The sequence below is a fragment of the Perca flavescens genome, chromosome 23 (assembly GCF_004354835.1).
Source record: "Perca flavescens isolate YP-PL-M2 chromosome 23, PFLA_1.0, whole genome shotgun sequence".
NCBI lineage: Eukaryota > Metazoa > Chordata > Actinopteri > Perciformes > Percidae > Perca > Perca flavescens.
This window is the reverse complement of record NC_041353.1, coordinates 24,114,771-24,128,811: the sequence shown is the minus strand read 5'-3', so window position 1 is coordinate 24,128,811 and position 14,041 is coordinate 24,114,771. Positions and strand designations below refer to the sequence as shown.

Genomic DNA, 14,041 nt, shown 5'->3' with positions numbered 1-14,041 from the left:
GAACCAACCGCTGAGTTGGTTAAACACAGGCCAACGATCCAAATATTAACTAAACTGTCCAAGATCTATCACAGTTTATAGACCAGCTTCCTGCGTCAACATTACCTGCTCTACTTCTAAGTTTTTTGTTCAATATCATGTGCACATGCTCTCTTTCACATGCACAAACGTATTAAATCTGAGCTCCACATAAGAATGTCTGAACACATACTGACTTAAAAAAGTGTGTGCACACACACACACACACACTGTCATCCAACAGTACCGGTATTCCCTGTGGTGGGAAGTGGTGTGCCGGCTGGGAGGAGATCACTAGCACTAACTTTGTGGTCGGCCCTTGTCTTGATGAGAGCGAGCTAATTGACTTTTAAAACTTCAGGCCCTGCAGTCACATCCACTCTAGAAACGCTCCTTAACTTTTTTGATGCGGCTCTAGAGGATTGTGTGTGACAGGTTCATTTTCAATGGCTTTAATTGGTTTAAGCGCTCAGGACTCTCTCTTTTTCACTCTCTCTCTCTCACTCACACACACGCGGATGCACGCACAGACTTTATATACAGTCTATGGTTGTAACAGATAAAGTCAAGCATAAAGCATGATCAGCATCTCATTGTTGACATGGGTGCTCTTGACATTATAGGTCCCCTGTATAACTGTACCATTTATCACCCAGCATATGCTTGCTTTTTTTTGTTCCAAGGCTGTGGAATCACTACAGTCCCAATAATGGCTCCACCATTTCCTACGAACTGTTCCTGGACAAGCTAGGCTTTGACGAGTGCCATAACTTCAAGATTGCTCCAGTCTGCACTAAGCTAGGTATGGATACAGTGGAATTCAAATGTGAATGTAGAGAATACGATGAGAGATAGCAGCAGGCAACACAAACGGAGATGCTAACAGGACCTTTAAGTCTACCGCCATGCTAGCTGCTGTGTGAGGGTGTGCTTTGGCACAGGGCCGTTTTCAGCTAAATGCTAATACTAATGTAACACTGGTTATCCAAACATAAGCCACATAGTCATTGTCTTACAACTAGCTACTTTAGGAAAAGTTAAAGCATGTGGGACAGCTTCTTCAGAATAACTTGGTCCATTAAGTTATTATTAGTAAATGAATGTAACCCACAAAATAAATCTCTACTACTAAGCTCATGGTGACGTCTGACATCACCAACAACCTCTGTAATCTCATTTGCCACTTTTCTAAGACAAAATCTTCAATAATCACTAGAGGGGTGTTTACTGACGATCTTATTAAAAATCTCTTAAGCGTGTGTTAACCCCTTTTCATGCATCTAACAAAGAACCCATTCAAAAATTCTAAACTTTGAGACGAGGGAACCAGAAGTGCAAAAATGCTAACTCACTACTGCTAACTGGAATTGGCTGCGTCTTGATAGGTCAGCGGTAACGTAGTCTCGCTTTGCCAGACCTTCCTCCACAGCGCAACCGAGGAGGGTCTGGCGAGTCCACACAGCATTCCGGGATGGGAGGAAAAAACGCGCTCTGGTTTATTGGCATTTCTTTAAACCAATCACAATCGTCTTGGGCGGTGCCTCTGCAAAATAGCCTCGGGAAGGAACTTGTTTTGATGAAATGCGTGTACGTTCAAAAGTTGTTTTAGTCATGCGAGAGAAAACTCCGATTGGACAGATAGGCTAGCTAGCTGTCTGGATTTACCCTGCAGAGATCTGAGGAGCAGTTAACCATAGTCCTCACAAATCCACCGGAGGTTAGAACGCCAACACAAAGGAAGAGGAAGGGGACGGACAACTTCCGGCGACAACAGAGCATTCCCAGAGGTGGAACGTTGTGGCTATAGACTAGTGGCAACGTGGTCAAAGCGCTTTCTCAGAGCTGTCTCCCCCGCCCTCCCCATAGGAAAACAAACCGCAAATGATGTGTAGGCAGCTTAAGGGGAAACATATAACAGCAAATTCACAAATGTCAACCTCAGGTTGGTGCGAGAGAAAAAGTTAGGGGATCACCACTGTCATTAGAATTTCTCACCATGGGTATCTGTACAAAATTTGAACGCAATCCATTCAATATTTTTTTAGATAGTTTAGTGTGGAACGACTAACTGACACTGCCATCATGCTCTACGGAGCCACTTGCCCGGCCAAAAACCTACACATGATTGAAATGAATCGCAAAGCCGAATCTAAATCCAGTTGTAGTTTTAAACCATCTTGACCATGTTTGTGAAGTAAACACTGGAATCCAGAGTTATCGTAAAGATTCTGTTTTCTAGAAATGTGCAGCCGAGGCACAACGCCACCTGATAAAGTTAAACAGAGGAAGCAGAGGGCAGAATCTCTTTCCAGTCTACACGATGCTCCATCAGCCCTGCGCCACAGGGAGCTGCAGATTCTCTTCTACGACAAGGTACTGCACAGACTTGTCTGAATGACTTTGTTTGTTTTGTCCCCCCGTTTGCGTGTCACCATCTGGCCTTCTCCACTGCATTATCCCGCTTAAAGACGCAGGGCTAAATTGGCTCTAAGTGGCATGTCAGGATTCAAACGGCAGAGGGAACACTTCTAATTAAAATGTTTGCCCAGAAAAATCAGTTCCTGAGTTAGTGTGTTAATCACGGCTAATTTGCGGGAAAGGCGGCAGAGTCGGGGATGGCTCTTCTGTCTCATCCTAGAGCCGCACTGGGATGCTCTCCATGGCAACCAAAACCAGAAATGACTAATTTCCTGTCTTTATTAAGGAGAGAAAAAAACAAAAAGCAAGAGAGAGATCTGTCTCTAAAATATGAATGTTTGTACATCAGTGTGTTCTTCTGCCTATCAGATGTGCATGAGCTCTACCCCGGTGTGGCAAGCGCTGCAGGCCTTTGACACCACCAACTCTGGCCTGGTCAAACAGGAAGTCCTCAGGGCCATTCTCAGCAGCTTTATATTTCCCATGAACCCTCACTTCTTCCAGAAGCTCACCAACCAGTAGGGAAAGCTATATTTTATTAATTTATAATTTCTTTTCTCTTCCCTCTTTCTACCAACCTACTCTGGACCTCAACCTCCCTGCCGTTTTACTCTTTAAATCTTAAAATCCAGCTAATCATCTATTCTGTGTAATATATTTTTCATGGAGTTTGGAATTGGTGTGTATTTGCAGTTACGGTGTGAGAGCAACAGGGCCAGTGAGGTGGAAACACTTCTTGGGCCACTTCATGAGCCCGGTCAGAGACGAGGGCGACACAAATCTTCACACCGGCAGGTCAGTTTTGAAATGATAGCTTTAGTCCTTTGTAAAAAAAAAACAACAAAAAAAACAATGGAACCTACACATGTGTGAGGTCATAGCAGAACCGTTGCATGGGTTGGGCCAGCTTGTGCGAGCGCACAGGGCCTCGCGCCTTTGGGGGCCTCGCGCCTCTGGGTGCCTGGCGCCTGGTACAAACATGGCGGGTATTATCCCACTTATACCATGGCCATGGCGTCCCAGAATTTTCCGTTGTTTGCTTGGCTGAGCAACATCTAACGAGACAGAAAGGGCTTCACAAGGGTGGCCTGAGAGAGAAAGATATATAAATGAATAATTGTTTGCTAGACAAAATTATTAAAACTGTCTTTCCAGTGGAGATAACATTACATCTCTCTCTCTCTCTCTCTCTCTCTCTCTCTCTCTCTCCCCCTCCCTGTCACAGACACAGACGTCGACCTCCCTCACTCTTACTTACCTGTGACTTCTCCACATCTATTTATTTTCTGCGCGGGTTTGGTTGCAATTCTTCTTCAGTTCTCCCTGCATTTCCCTACCCCCCCAATCTACAAAAGTCCTCTCTTTCCGCCTCCTTGTTATTAGCTGACATTTGAAATTAAATTCTCACTGAGATGCTATCAGATGCATTTTACACCCACCTAGCACCCCAACCCTGCATTAGCACTTGAAACCGACCCTAACCCTAACAATGCAGAATTCCACACTACATGAATGTAAATCTGAGGGATATCGGGCAGTACATTCTCCTTTTTACAATGCCCATGCTACGTTATTGTTTGATGGAGCTGGATTTTGTCTCTGAATCCATCACACACGGGCCCGTCCCTTTATTTGCCGCTGTGGCTCAAGGAGATAGAGCAGTCGTCCACCAACCAGAATGTCGTTTGTTCGATCCCTGGCCCCCCTGCAGTTCTATATGTCTAAAAGTATTTTGGGCAAGAGGCTGAACCCCAAATTGCTACCCATGGCGTTTGAATGTTTATGCATGGCAGCCTCTGCCACCACACTGTATAAATGTACAGGTATGTGTGAATGGGTGATTGCTGGCTCGTGTTGTAGTGCTTTGAGTGGTTGCTATGACGAGAAAAGGGCCATGCAGTCCATTATCATTTCCATAAAAACGATGCAACCATTTGCGTTCTTCACCCAGAACCCTCATCTATCTAGTTCCTGCTCCTATTAAAACCATGGCAGAAGATTTCTGTAGAGCTTTTAAGGTCCTGGTGCTGGCAGATTTACATCAATTTTACACAGAACAATTATCTCAAGTCGGTGATCATGTATGGGTGGCAGTGTTGTAGTAAAGACCACGCAAATTCAACCAATCACCGTGATTTTGGTCTGACAAATTTGACCAATAACCGGAGCTTCACGCGACTTCAACCAATCCCAGCAGTCCCACGTTCCAGACTTTACCTCAGTATAATGTGACTCTGAGTGCCACTGACCAAGCGGGAGTAAGAGAAAGCTAGTTTCCAAAATTCCGATATGAAGACGAGACTCAAACATCTCACATTTACCAAGAAAACGTACAGCGAAAAACATTTCAGAACATTTCAGGCCGTCCTTCCAACCTGTGTACATTTTAACACCAATGTACGCTGTAACCATTTTTCACTCTTAAGTCGCTGAAGTTTTTTTTGTTTGTCAGCTGTTTGTCAGCTGTCTGCAGCGGGTGGGGGCGGGGCTGCTGCTCATACAGTTCCCCCCCGCTACTGACACGCACACCACCCCACTACTAATGGGCACACACCCACACAAACCGGAGATGAGACGACACAATGACCTAAATTGAGGACAGCTACACTCGTTATTGTAAGTGCAATGATAAGGTAAAAGTCCAATAAGTACTTTATTAAACCGTATGAATGTGTGTCCCAGGCCAGGATAGGACATTAACTAACAATGTAAAGATCAACAAGCCACTGACACATATGTTCAATTTTGATTCATTCAATAAATTACTATTTTTTTGTCTTAAATCCACCAGCCATTTTCATATTATACCAACATTTGCAGCATCCTGAGCCTTTTGGTAAGGTTACTAGGAAAACTCAGCCCAGAGTAATTGTATTCTCCCCAAAACAAGTTTCCTTTTATCTTTAAAGAACTATAAAAAAAAAAAAAATCTTAAAATAAATTTTTTTGCAACTTTCACTGTCTCCTGCAACTTCATTGCAACAAACATACAAAAGACATCTCAACGTTTATTGCAATTTTTTACAAAAGCACCCGCAAAATCAGGCATTTTGGGCTGCAACAATCTCAAAAAAAGGCCGTGAAATCCTAGACTGACTGACTACAACAGGTGCTTCGAAGGTGCTTTAGACAAGATAAATTCCAATAATTGAGGTGATGACGAGGTGAAGCAACGGCTACTGGTTGAAGAGAGGTGTTTGGAATTGATAGTCACATATGCCCTGCTTCTCATTTATCATCTATCTCCTCTCTCAGGGCTTTGGAGCAACCTGTTCTAGAAGAAGACAGCTTGGATGTCCAGGACATTCACCCTCGACTGAAAGAGATTCCCCACCTGCTGGACATGGTAGGAGTCTGTACGGGGGAAGTAAATAACAGACTTTAATGAAGTGATGAATCTCCTACTTGTACAAAAGACGCACTAAAATGCTCTCAAACCTCTCCCTTGTTTCTACATCTCCCTTGCAAAAAAATTGGTAGTAACAGACGAGACGGAAGTGATTGTCAATGTGACGAGACAGCACACAAGGGAGTAATCGCAGCAGATTGCTAAGAGACAAAGGCACATGCTCAGGTGTATGCTTTAAATATAGATGCCACACAGCTTTACAGATGAGCCAATCATCATCATCCACCGTGTTTTTTGATGGCCATAAACATGATTAGATGATTGCATATGGCCACTGGTTAGCCACTCAGTCACCAGCCATATGTTCGTCTGACAGCCGTCCCCTTCAACACGCCTCCGCATTCCTGTTCTGCCTCTTTAATTTCAAATCAGTCTACTTCAGCTGGATGAAACTTTGGAATCTGACTAAACTTTAGGGGAAGGGGGGGTTGAATTTTCCATTAATTCACAGTTATGTTTGATGTTGCTGCCGCCACTCACAAAACAACGGTTGGCTTCCAAGTTTGAGAAAGTGTGTGTGTGTGTGTGTGTGTGTGTGTGTGTGTGTGTGAAGCCTCTCCCAGATATGAATCACACATATCTATCCGCCAAAATCTCCTCCTTTTAATGGCACGGGAGGGGGAAAAAAATCCATCCATCAACTGTTTTAATAATCTATTCAACGGGTGGGAGATCAAACAAAAGTGTCTCACACCGCCAGCCAATAATGAGGTTTTTCACTCTGGTAGGTTCGAAGCCAACTATGGTTTTTAGACTCTCTCTGGGGAAGCATTCAAGAGCTCGGAAAACCTAGACGTCAGATGGACGCGCTACTTTGCCATTTAGTAGTAGTGCTATCATAATATTACAGTGCTTCTCATAAGGTATTGTGTATCATAACCATAAGAAGGAGTGAATACAACACCATTAATATATATACTGTTAATGTAATCCAATATACAGTAATATCCCTTTAATATAAGTGTTTGGATTGGATTTTATCTCTAATTTTAGAACTCGTTTTATGACATTCCTCTGGAGATTAATACTTTATTTAAATTATCTAAATAAAGTAATCTAAATTATTATCTTTATCTAAATTGTGCAATCTTTACATCATTTTAAAATTGTGATACATTTGAAATGAGTTTTGTTAATGCTCTTTTGTGCCACATACAAATTGCAAAACTGTTACGGTGTCATTGTCAAAATAAATTAGCCGCGTAAGCCCTTGAGTACACAACGTAAGGTGGAACATCAGGATACAGGTATTTTGTAGTTCCATCAAAGAAAAGAAAGCGAACAGGCAACGATGATGACTTTAATACCCTTTCAAGTGTTGGAAATACTTAAACAGTCATATTTGGAATAAATAATAACACTTTACTTGAAGGTATCTACATAAGAGTGACATGACACTGTCATGACACAGTCATGACACATGTGAACCCTAACCCTAACCATAACTTGTCATGACAAAAACCGAATGACGCTTAATAAAAGAAGCGTTATGTCAAACGTTTATGACTTGTTTATAAGGTTTATGACACGTTCATGACAGTGTCATGTCACTCTTATGTAGATACCTTGAAGTAAAGTGTAACCGAATACATTAACAGGACGTTTAATTCTGGAGCCCTGACCCTGCCTGGATTACTTATGCCCTCTACTCTATTACATCAGTTTTTTACTTGGGTCCCATGGTTGCCCTAACTACGCTGCCCATGATGATACCTCTCCCCGCTATGATGTCTGCCCTCATCATGTCCCTGTGAAACTATACAATTTGAAAAAGAATGCTCACATAGCTTTTTCTGTCCAGAAGGAGGCAGGTTGGATCAACAGAGCAGACCTGCGACATTTGCTGGAGAGACCAGGTGGGACCCAGCCCCAGCCCCAGACCCACTCACAGATCACAGAGCTGCTCAATGCACTGGACCCAGAACACCCCGGGGAACTCCAGCTGGCCAGCCTGGAGAGGCTCAACCCCAGCATCACCTCTGCTCCACCACCACCACCCTCCCCTGCAAACACTGCTGAGACCCTGGGTGTCCCTGAAGAAACTGAAGACACTGCTGTATGCTTATTTAACCTTTTGCGTGTGTGTGTGTGTGTGTGTGTGTGTGTGTGTGTGTGTGTGTGTGTGTGTGTGTTAGGGCTGCACAATATATTGTTTTTTTTAATAGTCATTGCAATATCTATATTGAGCAGCTCAGTTCCGTGCTGACAGCTCTGAAGCTGTGTGACCCTCAGCACACTGGTTACGTCACCCAGGAAGAACTAAAGAAGGTCTTCAGCTGCTATAGCATGCCCATCTCAGACACACACTTCAACAAGTAAGAAACACACACACACACACACACACACACACACACACACACACACACACACACACACACACACACACACACACACACACACAATGCAGTAATCAAAAAAAAGATGGCAGTATTCAGAAATACATCAAAAGCAACGTTGTGACCTCAAGAAGAAGAAAGAGGGCTGACATGTAAACATGACACATTTACAGCAACTTTCCGGCATGTATGCATGTCTGTACAGCTCACTAATTAGTGTGCTGTATTTGATTTGATTAAACAGAACATAAGTTACCGCACCAAGCTATTCTTCGCCTAGAAATTGTTACAGCACATAAAATCAGACGTTGTGGCTTTTATAGCTCGGTTTGTGTACAGGCTTAACAACCAAGATACCAGGTTTTAATTAATAAACTTCAGAGGTGTTTAACAGCAACAACAAAAACATTTCCCAAAATGTAAAAAAAAATGTTCTTTACCTGTTCTTGTAAAAAAATATATTTTCAAGATACTGGAGAGTTACACAAAAGGTTGGTGGTCAAAGAAGTTAAACTATTTATTTCATGCATTTATTTACAAAACATCAATGAGACGGGAACGATCAGTAACATCAGTAGTGCATGTGAGTGCTGGAGGGAGTTAGCCTGGTTGACACCAGACCCTTCTCAGCTGTAACTGACTAAGGGTAAGCTACACTTATTAATATTTTCTCCTACATTGAGTAAGATACCTTTCACATTACACAAAGCTACATAAACATTCTGACCAAATACATCGATGTCGATGTTGCAGCGATATTTTAAGGTTGACTCATGATGCTTATACAAAATGTTAGAGTTTTGATAAATAACCACCAATAATGTGGATATAATGACTAAGTGGGTAAAGGCAAATAATAGAACAGCTACAACAGTCTGGCAAGTTCAGAAAAGTACATCACTTTACTGTAATATAGCCTTTAAAACCAGGAAAAGACTATGCTTATTACGATATTACCATATCCAAAATTTAAGACAATATCTAGCATCATATACTGATGTTGATATAATAATGATATATTGCCCAGCCCTACTCTGCAGTAACCCCTTAGCTCTATGGAGGTTTTTTGGACTCTTTTGATTCATTGTGTTGACTGTATGACCTGCATTTTCCACTCTCACTAACCTTGTTTCCAGCAGCAGGAGGCAGCTTTTTTTTTTTTTTTTTTAGCAAAAAAATCTCCTAAAATAACCCGCCCAGCACCTAACGACAGATTAGCAACTAGATGGTCGACATATAGTGGAGTATCTAGCCAGACGATTTTTCACAGGAATTGGTGGAGGCCAAAATAGAGCTGAAATAAAAACAACTTTGTACGGTGATGATGATACCAGATGTGTGTAAAACTTGTTCCTCTGCCCCCAAGGGATACATTTTTGTGGACACAGTTTAAGAGTGTTCATACATTAAAGCTTTAGTGCGTAACTTTTTGATATTAATGAACGTCCGTTACATTCAAGCCATTACAAAATGAGTTGCTACAAAGCTAATTAATTTTTTTTAATCCTCCGTGCCCTCCTTGGCTACTGGCAACTGTGTGAGGAGGGGTGGGGGAAGGCTTGTATCATGTGACTGCGCCGACAGTTTTGTTCTCATTATTTAGAATTCCACATGGGGGCGACAGAAGCGTGCATAGGATGTTTGACTGCTAAGTGATACATCTATGACCTGCTAAGTTTGGTGTTGAGTTTGGGTTTTTCTCAGCTCACTTTCAAACATTCTCTTTGTGTTTCCAGGCTCTGTGAGACCTCCAGCTCTAGACCTGGCAGTTCATCCAAGTTGGTTTATTACCCTGGCTTTCTCCAAAACCTGGGAGTACCACTATCAGATGAAACACACACATCCTCATCCCACGAGAAGAGTTACCATGAGAGGTGAGCATGGGGAGAGACATACAGAGTACATGGCTCAGTACATGCCTGTGCTGTAATGGATGTTGCCCTACTGTATCAAATATAGCAACATTGCATTAACTCTTGTGTCTTAAATAGTCAGACACACATCCGACAGCCCCTCAACTCCCAAAATGAAAAACATCCGTCAACCATCAGTCAACCATTGGTGACTCTGTGGAGTTCACTTTATATTCACTGGTTATCTTTAGTGCCTAGGATTATGTTTAATTACTCCAATTTGACATACGTAGCTTGACATTATTGGTCATTTACAAAGGTCTGATACAGTGTGTCACCCCACCTCCAGAAGTTGTTGAGACATATATCTGCCATTAGATATTGAGTGTTATTGAGTGAGGATTAGTTTGGCTTCTAGACTAGTGTTAATTTTGTCACCTATTTTTAATTTAGTCTTAGCCTTGTGCCAAATGTCCTTGTTAGTTTTAGTCATATTTAGTCATTCACATATCTTTTTTTTGTTAGTTAAGTTTTAGTCGACTAAAAGTCTCATCATTTTAGTCTAGTTTTAGTCAAAAGAGAACTCAGTATATCTTAGTCAATTTTTAGTCAAAATATTTGTCTTTTTTTAAATAACAAATCATTTCTGAGATTATTTATAATAACCATTTCAGTCAAATAGTTATATAAAAATAAATTATATAAAGTTATATAAATATCCAGCCTCTTCCTTATTTCACCAGTAAATTCCTGTTAAACGACAAAACAACCACTGAATAGGAAAATGATATTTTAAAATAACATTGAACGCAGCACGAGGCTGACGAGGCGAGTTTGAAGTGAACGCAACCTATGTGTTGTTACAGCAGCTACAGACTGTTGTATGTTCCCCCTGTTGGAATCCTCTCCAGTGAAATACAGACAAACTTTCACACCGTTTAGCTGTCAGCATTTTAACCGTGTTTACTCCAGCTGCTAGCTAACGGTAGGCTAACGTTACCTGCTGCCAGGTGTGGTGTTAACTAGCGTCCCGTGCGGCGATGTTTCGGTTGCCTCTAACATCCGTTTAGGAGCGCAGGCATTTAAGTGCCACCAAAATCCGCGTTGCTATTCGGTCCGGTAGATAGCGGTCGTTAAGGCACCGGTCGGTGCCATATTAACACCGGGTCTCGGTACCCAACCCTATTAACAGCTGAATATTCTATTTCATGATGGAAAAGTAGAGACGATTGTAGACAAAAATGAAGAGAGATTTTATCTTAGTTTTTATTTTATGCCAGACATTTTAGTCTCGTCTTTTTTCTTCAACAATAATGCATGTTAATTTAGTCTTAGTCAGCGTTTTTGGACATTGGCGCAGTCTCGTCTTTGTCATGGAAAAAAAGGTTGTTGACAAACATATTTAGTCTCGTCTCGTCTGACGAAATTAACACTAATCTAGACACATTATTTCCACGTTTTAATATTTTTTTTAAGACTTGTCTTACACTCAGACAGACTTTCCTGCAGAGAAAATTTCAGTTGCCTTCCTCTGACCCTAACCCCTTAACCTGATAGGGTTAATCTGACCCCTAATCCATCCAACCTTTGATTGGCCACTACATATGAATTCATTTTTGGTTCTTGAAGGGTTGAAGTACATACGTCATGCCAATAGGTCAATAGGTAGTTCTTCATTTGTCTTATTTATCGTAAAAATTACTTTTCACATTTGAAGATGCATTGTTGCATTTATTTTAGATTGGAATACAGCATGATGTTGGTCACTTGGAGTTGTGCAAACAGACTCCTGACTGCAGCCCTGGCTACGCCATCTTTTATTATAGTCCCATTCTTTACTGAGTTCCAACCAATTTTCCCTACAGGCTGTACACATCGCCTCAGTCGCCCCTGCAGTCAGTCAGCGGACAGCGGCCTCCCTCCAGCCCTGAAGTCAGTTCGGACACCTGCAACCTCCTGGACATTGTTTTCCAGAGGATGAGAGTAAGGTTAGAGCAACGCCAAAGCAGCCTGACTGACCGCATCCAGGCCATCACCCACAGCTCTGATGGGACGCTGTCAGAGACAGATGTACGGAAGGTAAGTGGGGAACAAATACAAGCTACATGACCATCTTAAAAGCAGACATACCAAACCCTGCCAATCTCCACATGGATGTGTACATTGTAGATATTGTAGATATATTTGTAGAGCCTGATCGATTCATCGATGTTGGCCTATTACAGACATATCGGTATGGATCCCTATCTGCATCTATTTTGTCCGATATGTGCCCATATGACAGCCTATCCATATAATGCAGAAAACAGTACTTGGGTTGATTTGGAAATGGTGTCATTACGTAGTTCTTTATTTAAATGGTCGGCAATTGACTGATACTGAACATACAGTACGATGATGTTTCCCGCCAAGTAGGGTATGTTTTTGTTTCAGTTTTTTCGGTTTGCTTGTCGTGACGGAACAAGTACTGGCCTGATTTTCATGAAACCTGTTGGAAGGGTGTATCATGGGCCAAGGACGAACCCATTCATTTTTGAAGCCGATCTGAACCACGGGGCGGATACAGAAATTATTTTCACTTTCTTTAATATTGCGAGATAGGGTGTTTGTGCTGCATTCATGTGGTGTTGGAATAATTACAAAAATGGGTAGATTCACACTGCATGAACATTGTGAGATTGAGCATGCCTTGGTGAAGGTCTGCCCTTCTAGTTTTATTTCTATTTATTCTTTCTATTTTTTCAGTGTTCATTTCTAAAATTGGTTGACATGTATGTATGTATGTATGTATAATAATGTTAAATATTCTTTAATAAAGTTATCTGTTTAAAGGACAATTCCGGCGCAAAAGGAATTTAGAGGTTAATAACACGTGTACCGAGTCAACCGTTCTCTGGGATATGTTTTCGTGCTTATTGAATGTGATTATATTTAATATATTTATTTAATAGATTTTAAAGACAGGCGGCCACCATTTTGGATAACAGTCATGACCAGTCAAATCACGAACGCTGTGTTTGAGCTATGTTACTGGTTACTGGTTACACGGCGTTCGTTGTTTGACTGGTCATGACTGTTATCCAAGATGGCGACCGCATGTAAACATTAACGCTACTGTCTTTATAATCTATCTTTTTAATGAACTGTCTGTACACTTACAAAGTTCTCAATGCTTTGGTTCGCATTTAGGGACCCTCAGTGTGGTGCTATTTTGAGCCTTGTTAGTGGTGTAGAAATGATTTAACCTTTGCCCCGAAAGCTAGCATTAGCAGCTAAACACCGGTTTGCGGTAGCTAGTTTCAAGCTACAGACACATTAGATTAGCATAAAAACATATCCCAGAGAACATTTCATTTTGTGTCAAAATTGTCCTTTAAGAAAGAAGCCTTCTGAGTACCTTTTGAATAGTCATATATTTTGTAGCATAACAGAGTGGAGTTATAACCGAGCAGTCTGATGTGTGTAGAGGTCTGTGTTGTTATACTGAACGTCCATGCGTTATGCACCTGCTGGTGCAGCACTGGCTGGCTGAGTCCTTCCCGAGTCATGCTGTTAGTTAGGAAGCGCTTACTGTGATATGCAGCAGAGCATTTAAACGCCAACATCGCAGTCGATCATGTTCATTTAATTGTGGAAAGCTAAAATCTTGATTGCAATTCATATTTAATTAATTGTCCAGCCCTACTTTTGTGAGAAGATAACTCAAACTTGGTTCTTGCGTTGTAAACCAGACGCAGGTTTAGCCAGATTAGGGACTGTATGTAAATTATTGTCGTGGGAGAGGGTTGAGCTGATGGCAGCCATGACAGGCAGAGGTATATCACAATAATAAAACAATTCATTCAGTAAGTAAATAAATACACATACTGTTAGGGTTGGGTACCGTTCACAATTTTATTGGTACCGCTACCTCAAATTCTTTTTTTGGTACTTTCCCTCTGTAATAACAAAAATGTATTTCAGTTGTAACAATAATTCCAAACCTATTTATCCTATTTACTTATTTA

At 41.5% G+C, this 14,041-nt stretch overlaps 1 protein-coding gene across 7 annotated transcripts in view; it reads left to right on the top strand.

The window, feature by feature from the left end:
* LOC114549832 (EF-hand calcium-binding domain-containing protein 6) overlaps positions 1 to 14,041 on the top strand; it is a 67,693-nt gene that overhangs the window by 27,323 nt on the left and 26,329 nt on the right. For 6 of the 7 annotated variants that reach the window (XR_003691586.1, XM_028570102.1, XM_028570101.1 and 3 more), the window contains 9 exons: positions 702 to 820; positions 2,258 to 2,391; positions 2,806 to 2,954; positions 3,130 to 3,231; positions 5,692 to 5,782; positions 7,647 to 7,901; positions 8,036 to 8,160; positions 9,918 to 10,055; positions 11,900 to 12,113. Coding sequence is in view for 6 of the 7 variants with exons in the window: in XM_028570102.1 (XP_028425903.1) it covers positions 702 to 820; positions 2,258 to 2,391; positions 2,806 to 2,954; positions 3,130 to 3,231; positions 5,692 to 5,782; positions 7,647 to 7,901; positions 8,036 to 8,160; positions 9,918 to 10,055; positions 11,900 to 12,113 (1,327 nt within the window). In the remaining variant the exon portion in view is untranslated. The remainder of the gene's footprint in view (positions 1 to 701; positions 821 to 2,257; positions 2,392 to 2,805; positions 2,955 to 3,129; positions 3,232 to 5,691; positions 5,783 to 7,646; positions 7,902 to 8,035; positions 8,161 to 9,917; positions 10,056 to 11,899; positions 12,114 to 14,041) is intronic. The other variant, XM_028570104.1, reaches the window with a different exon arrangement.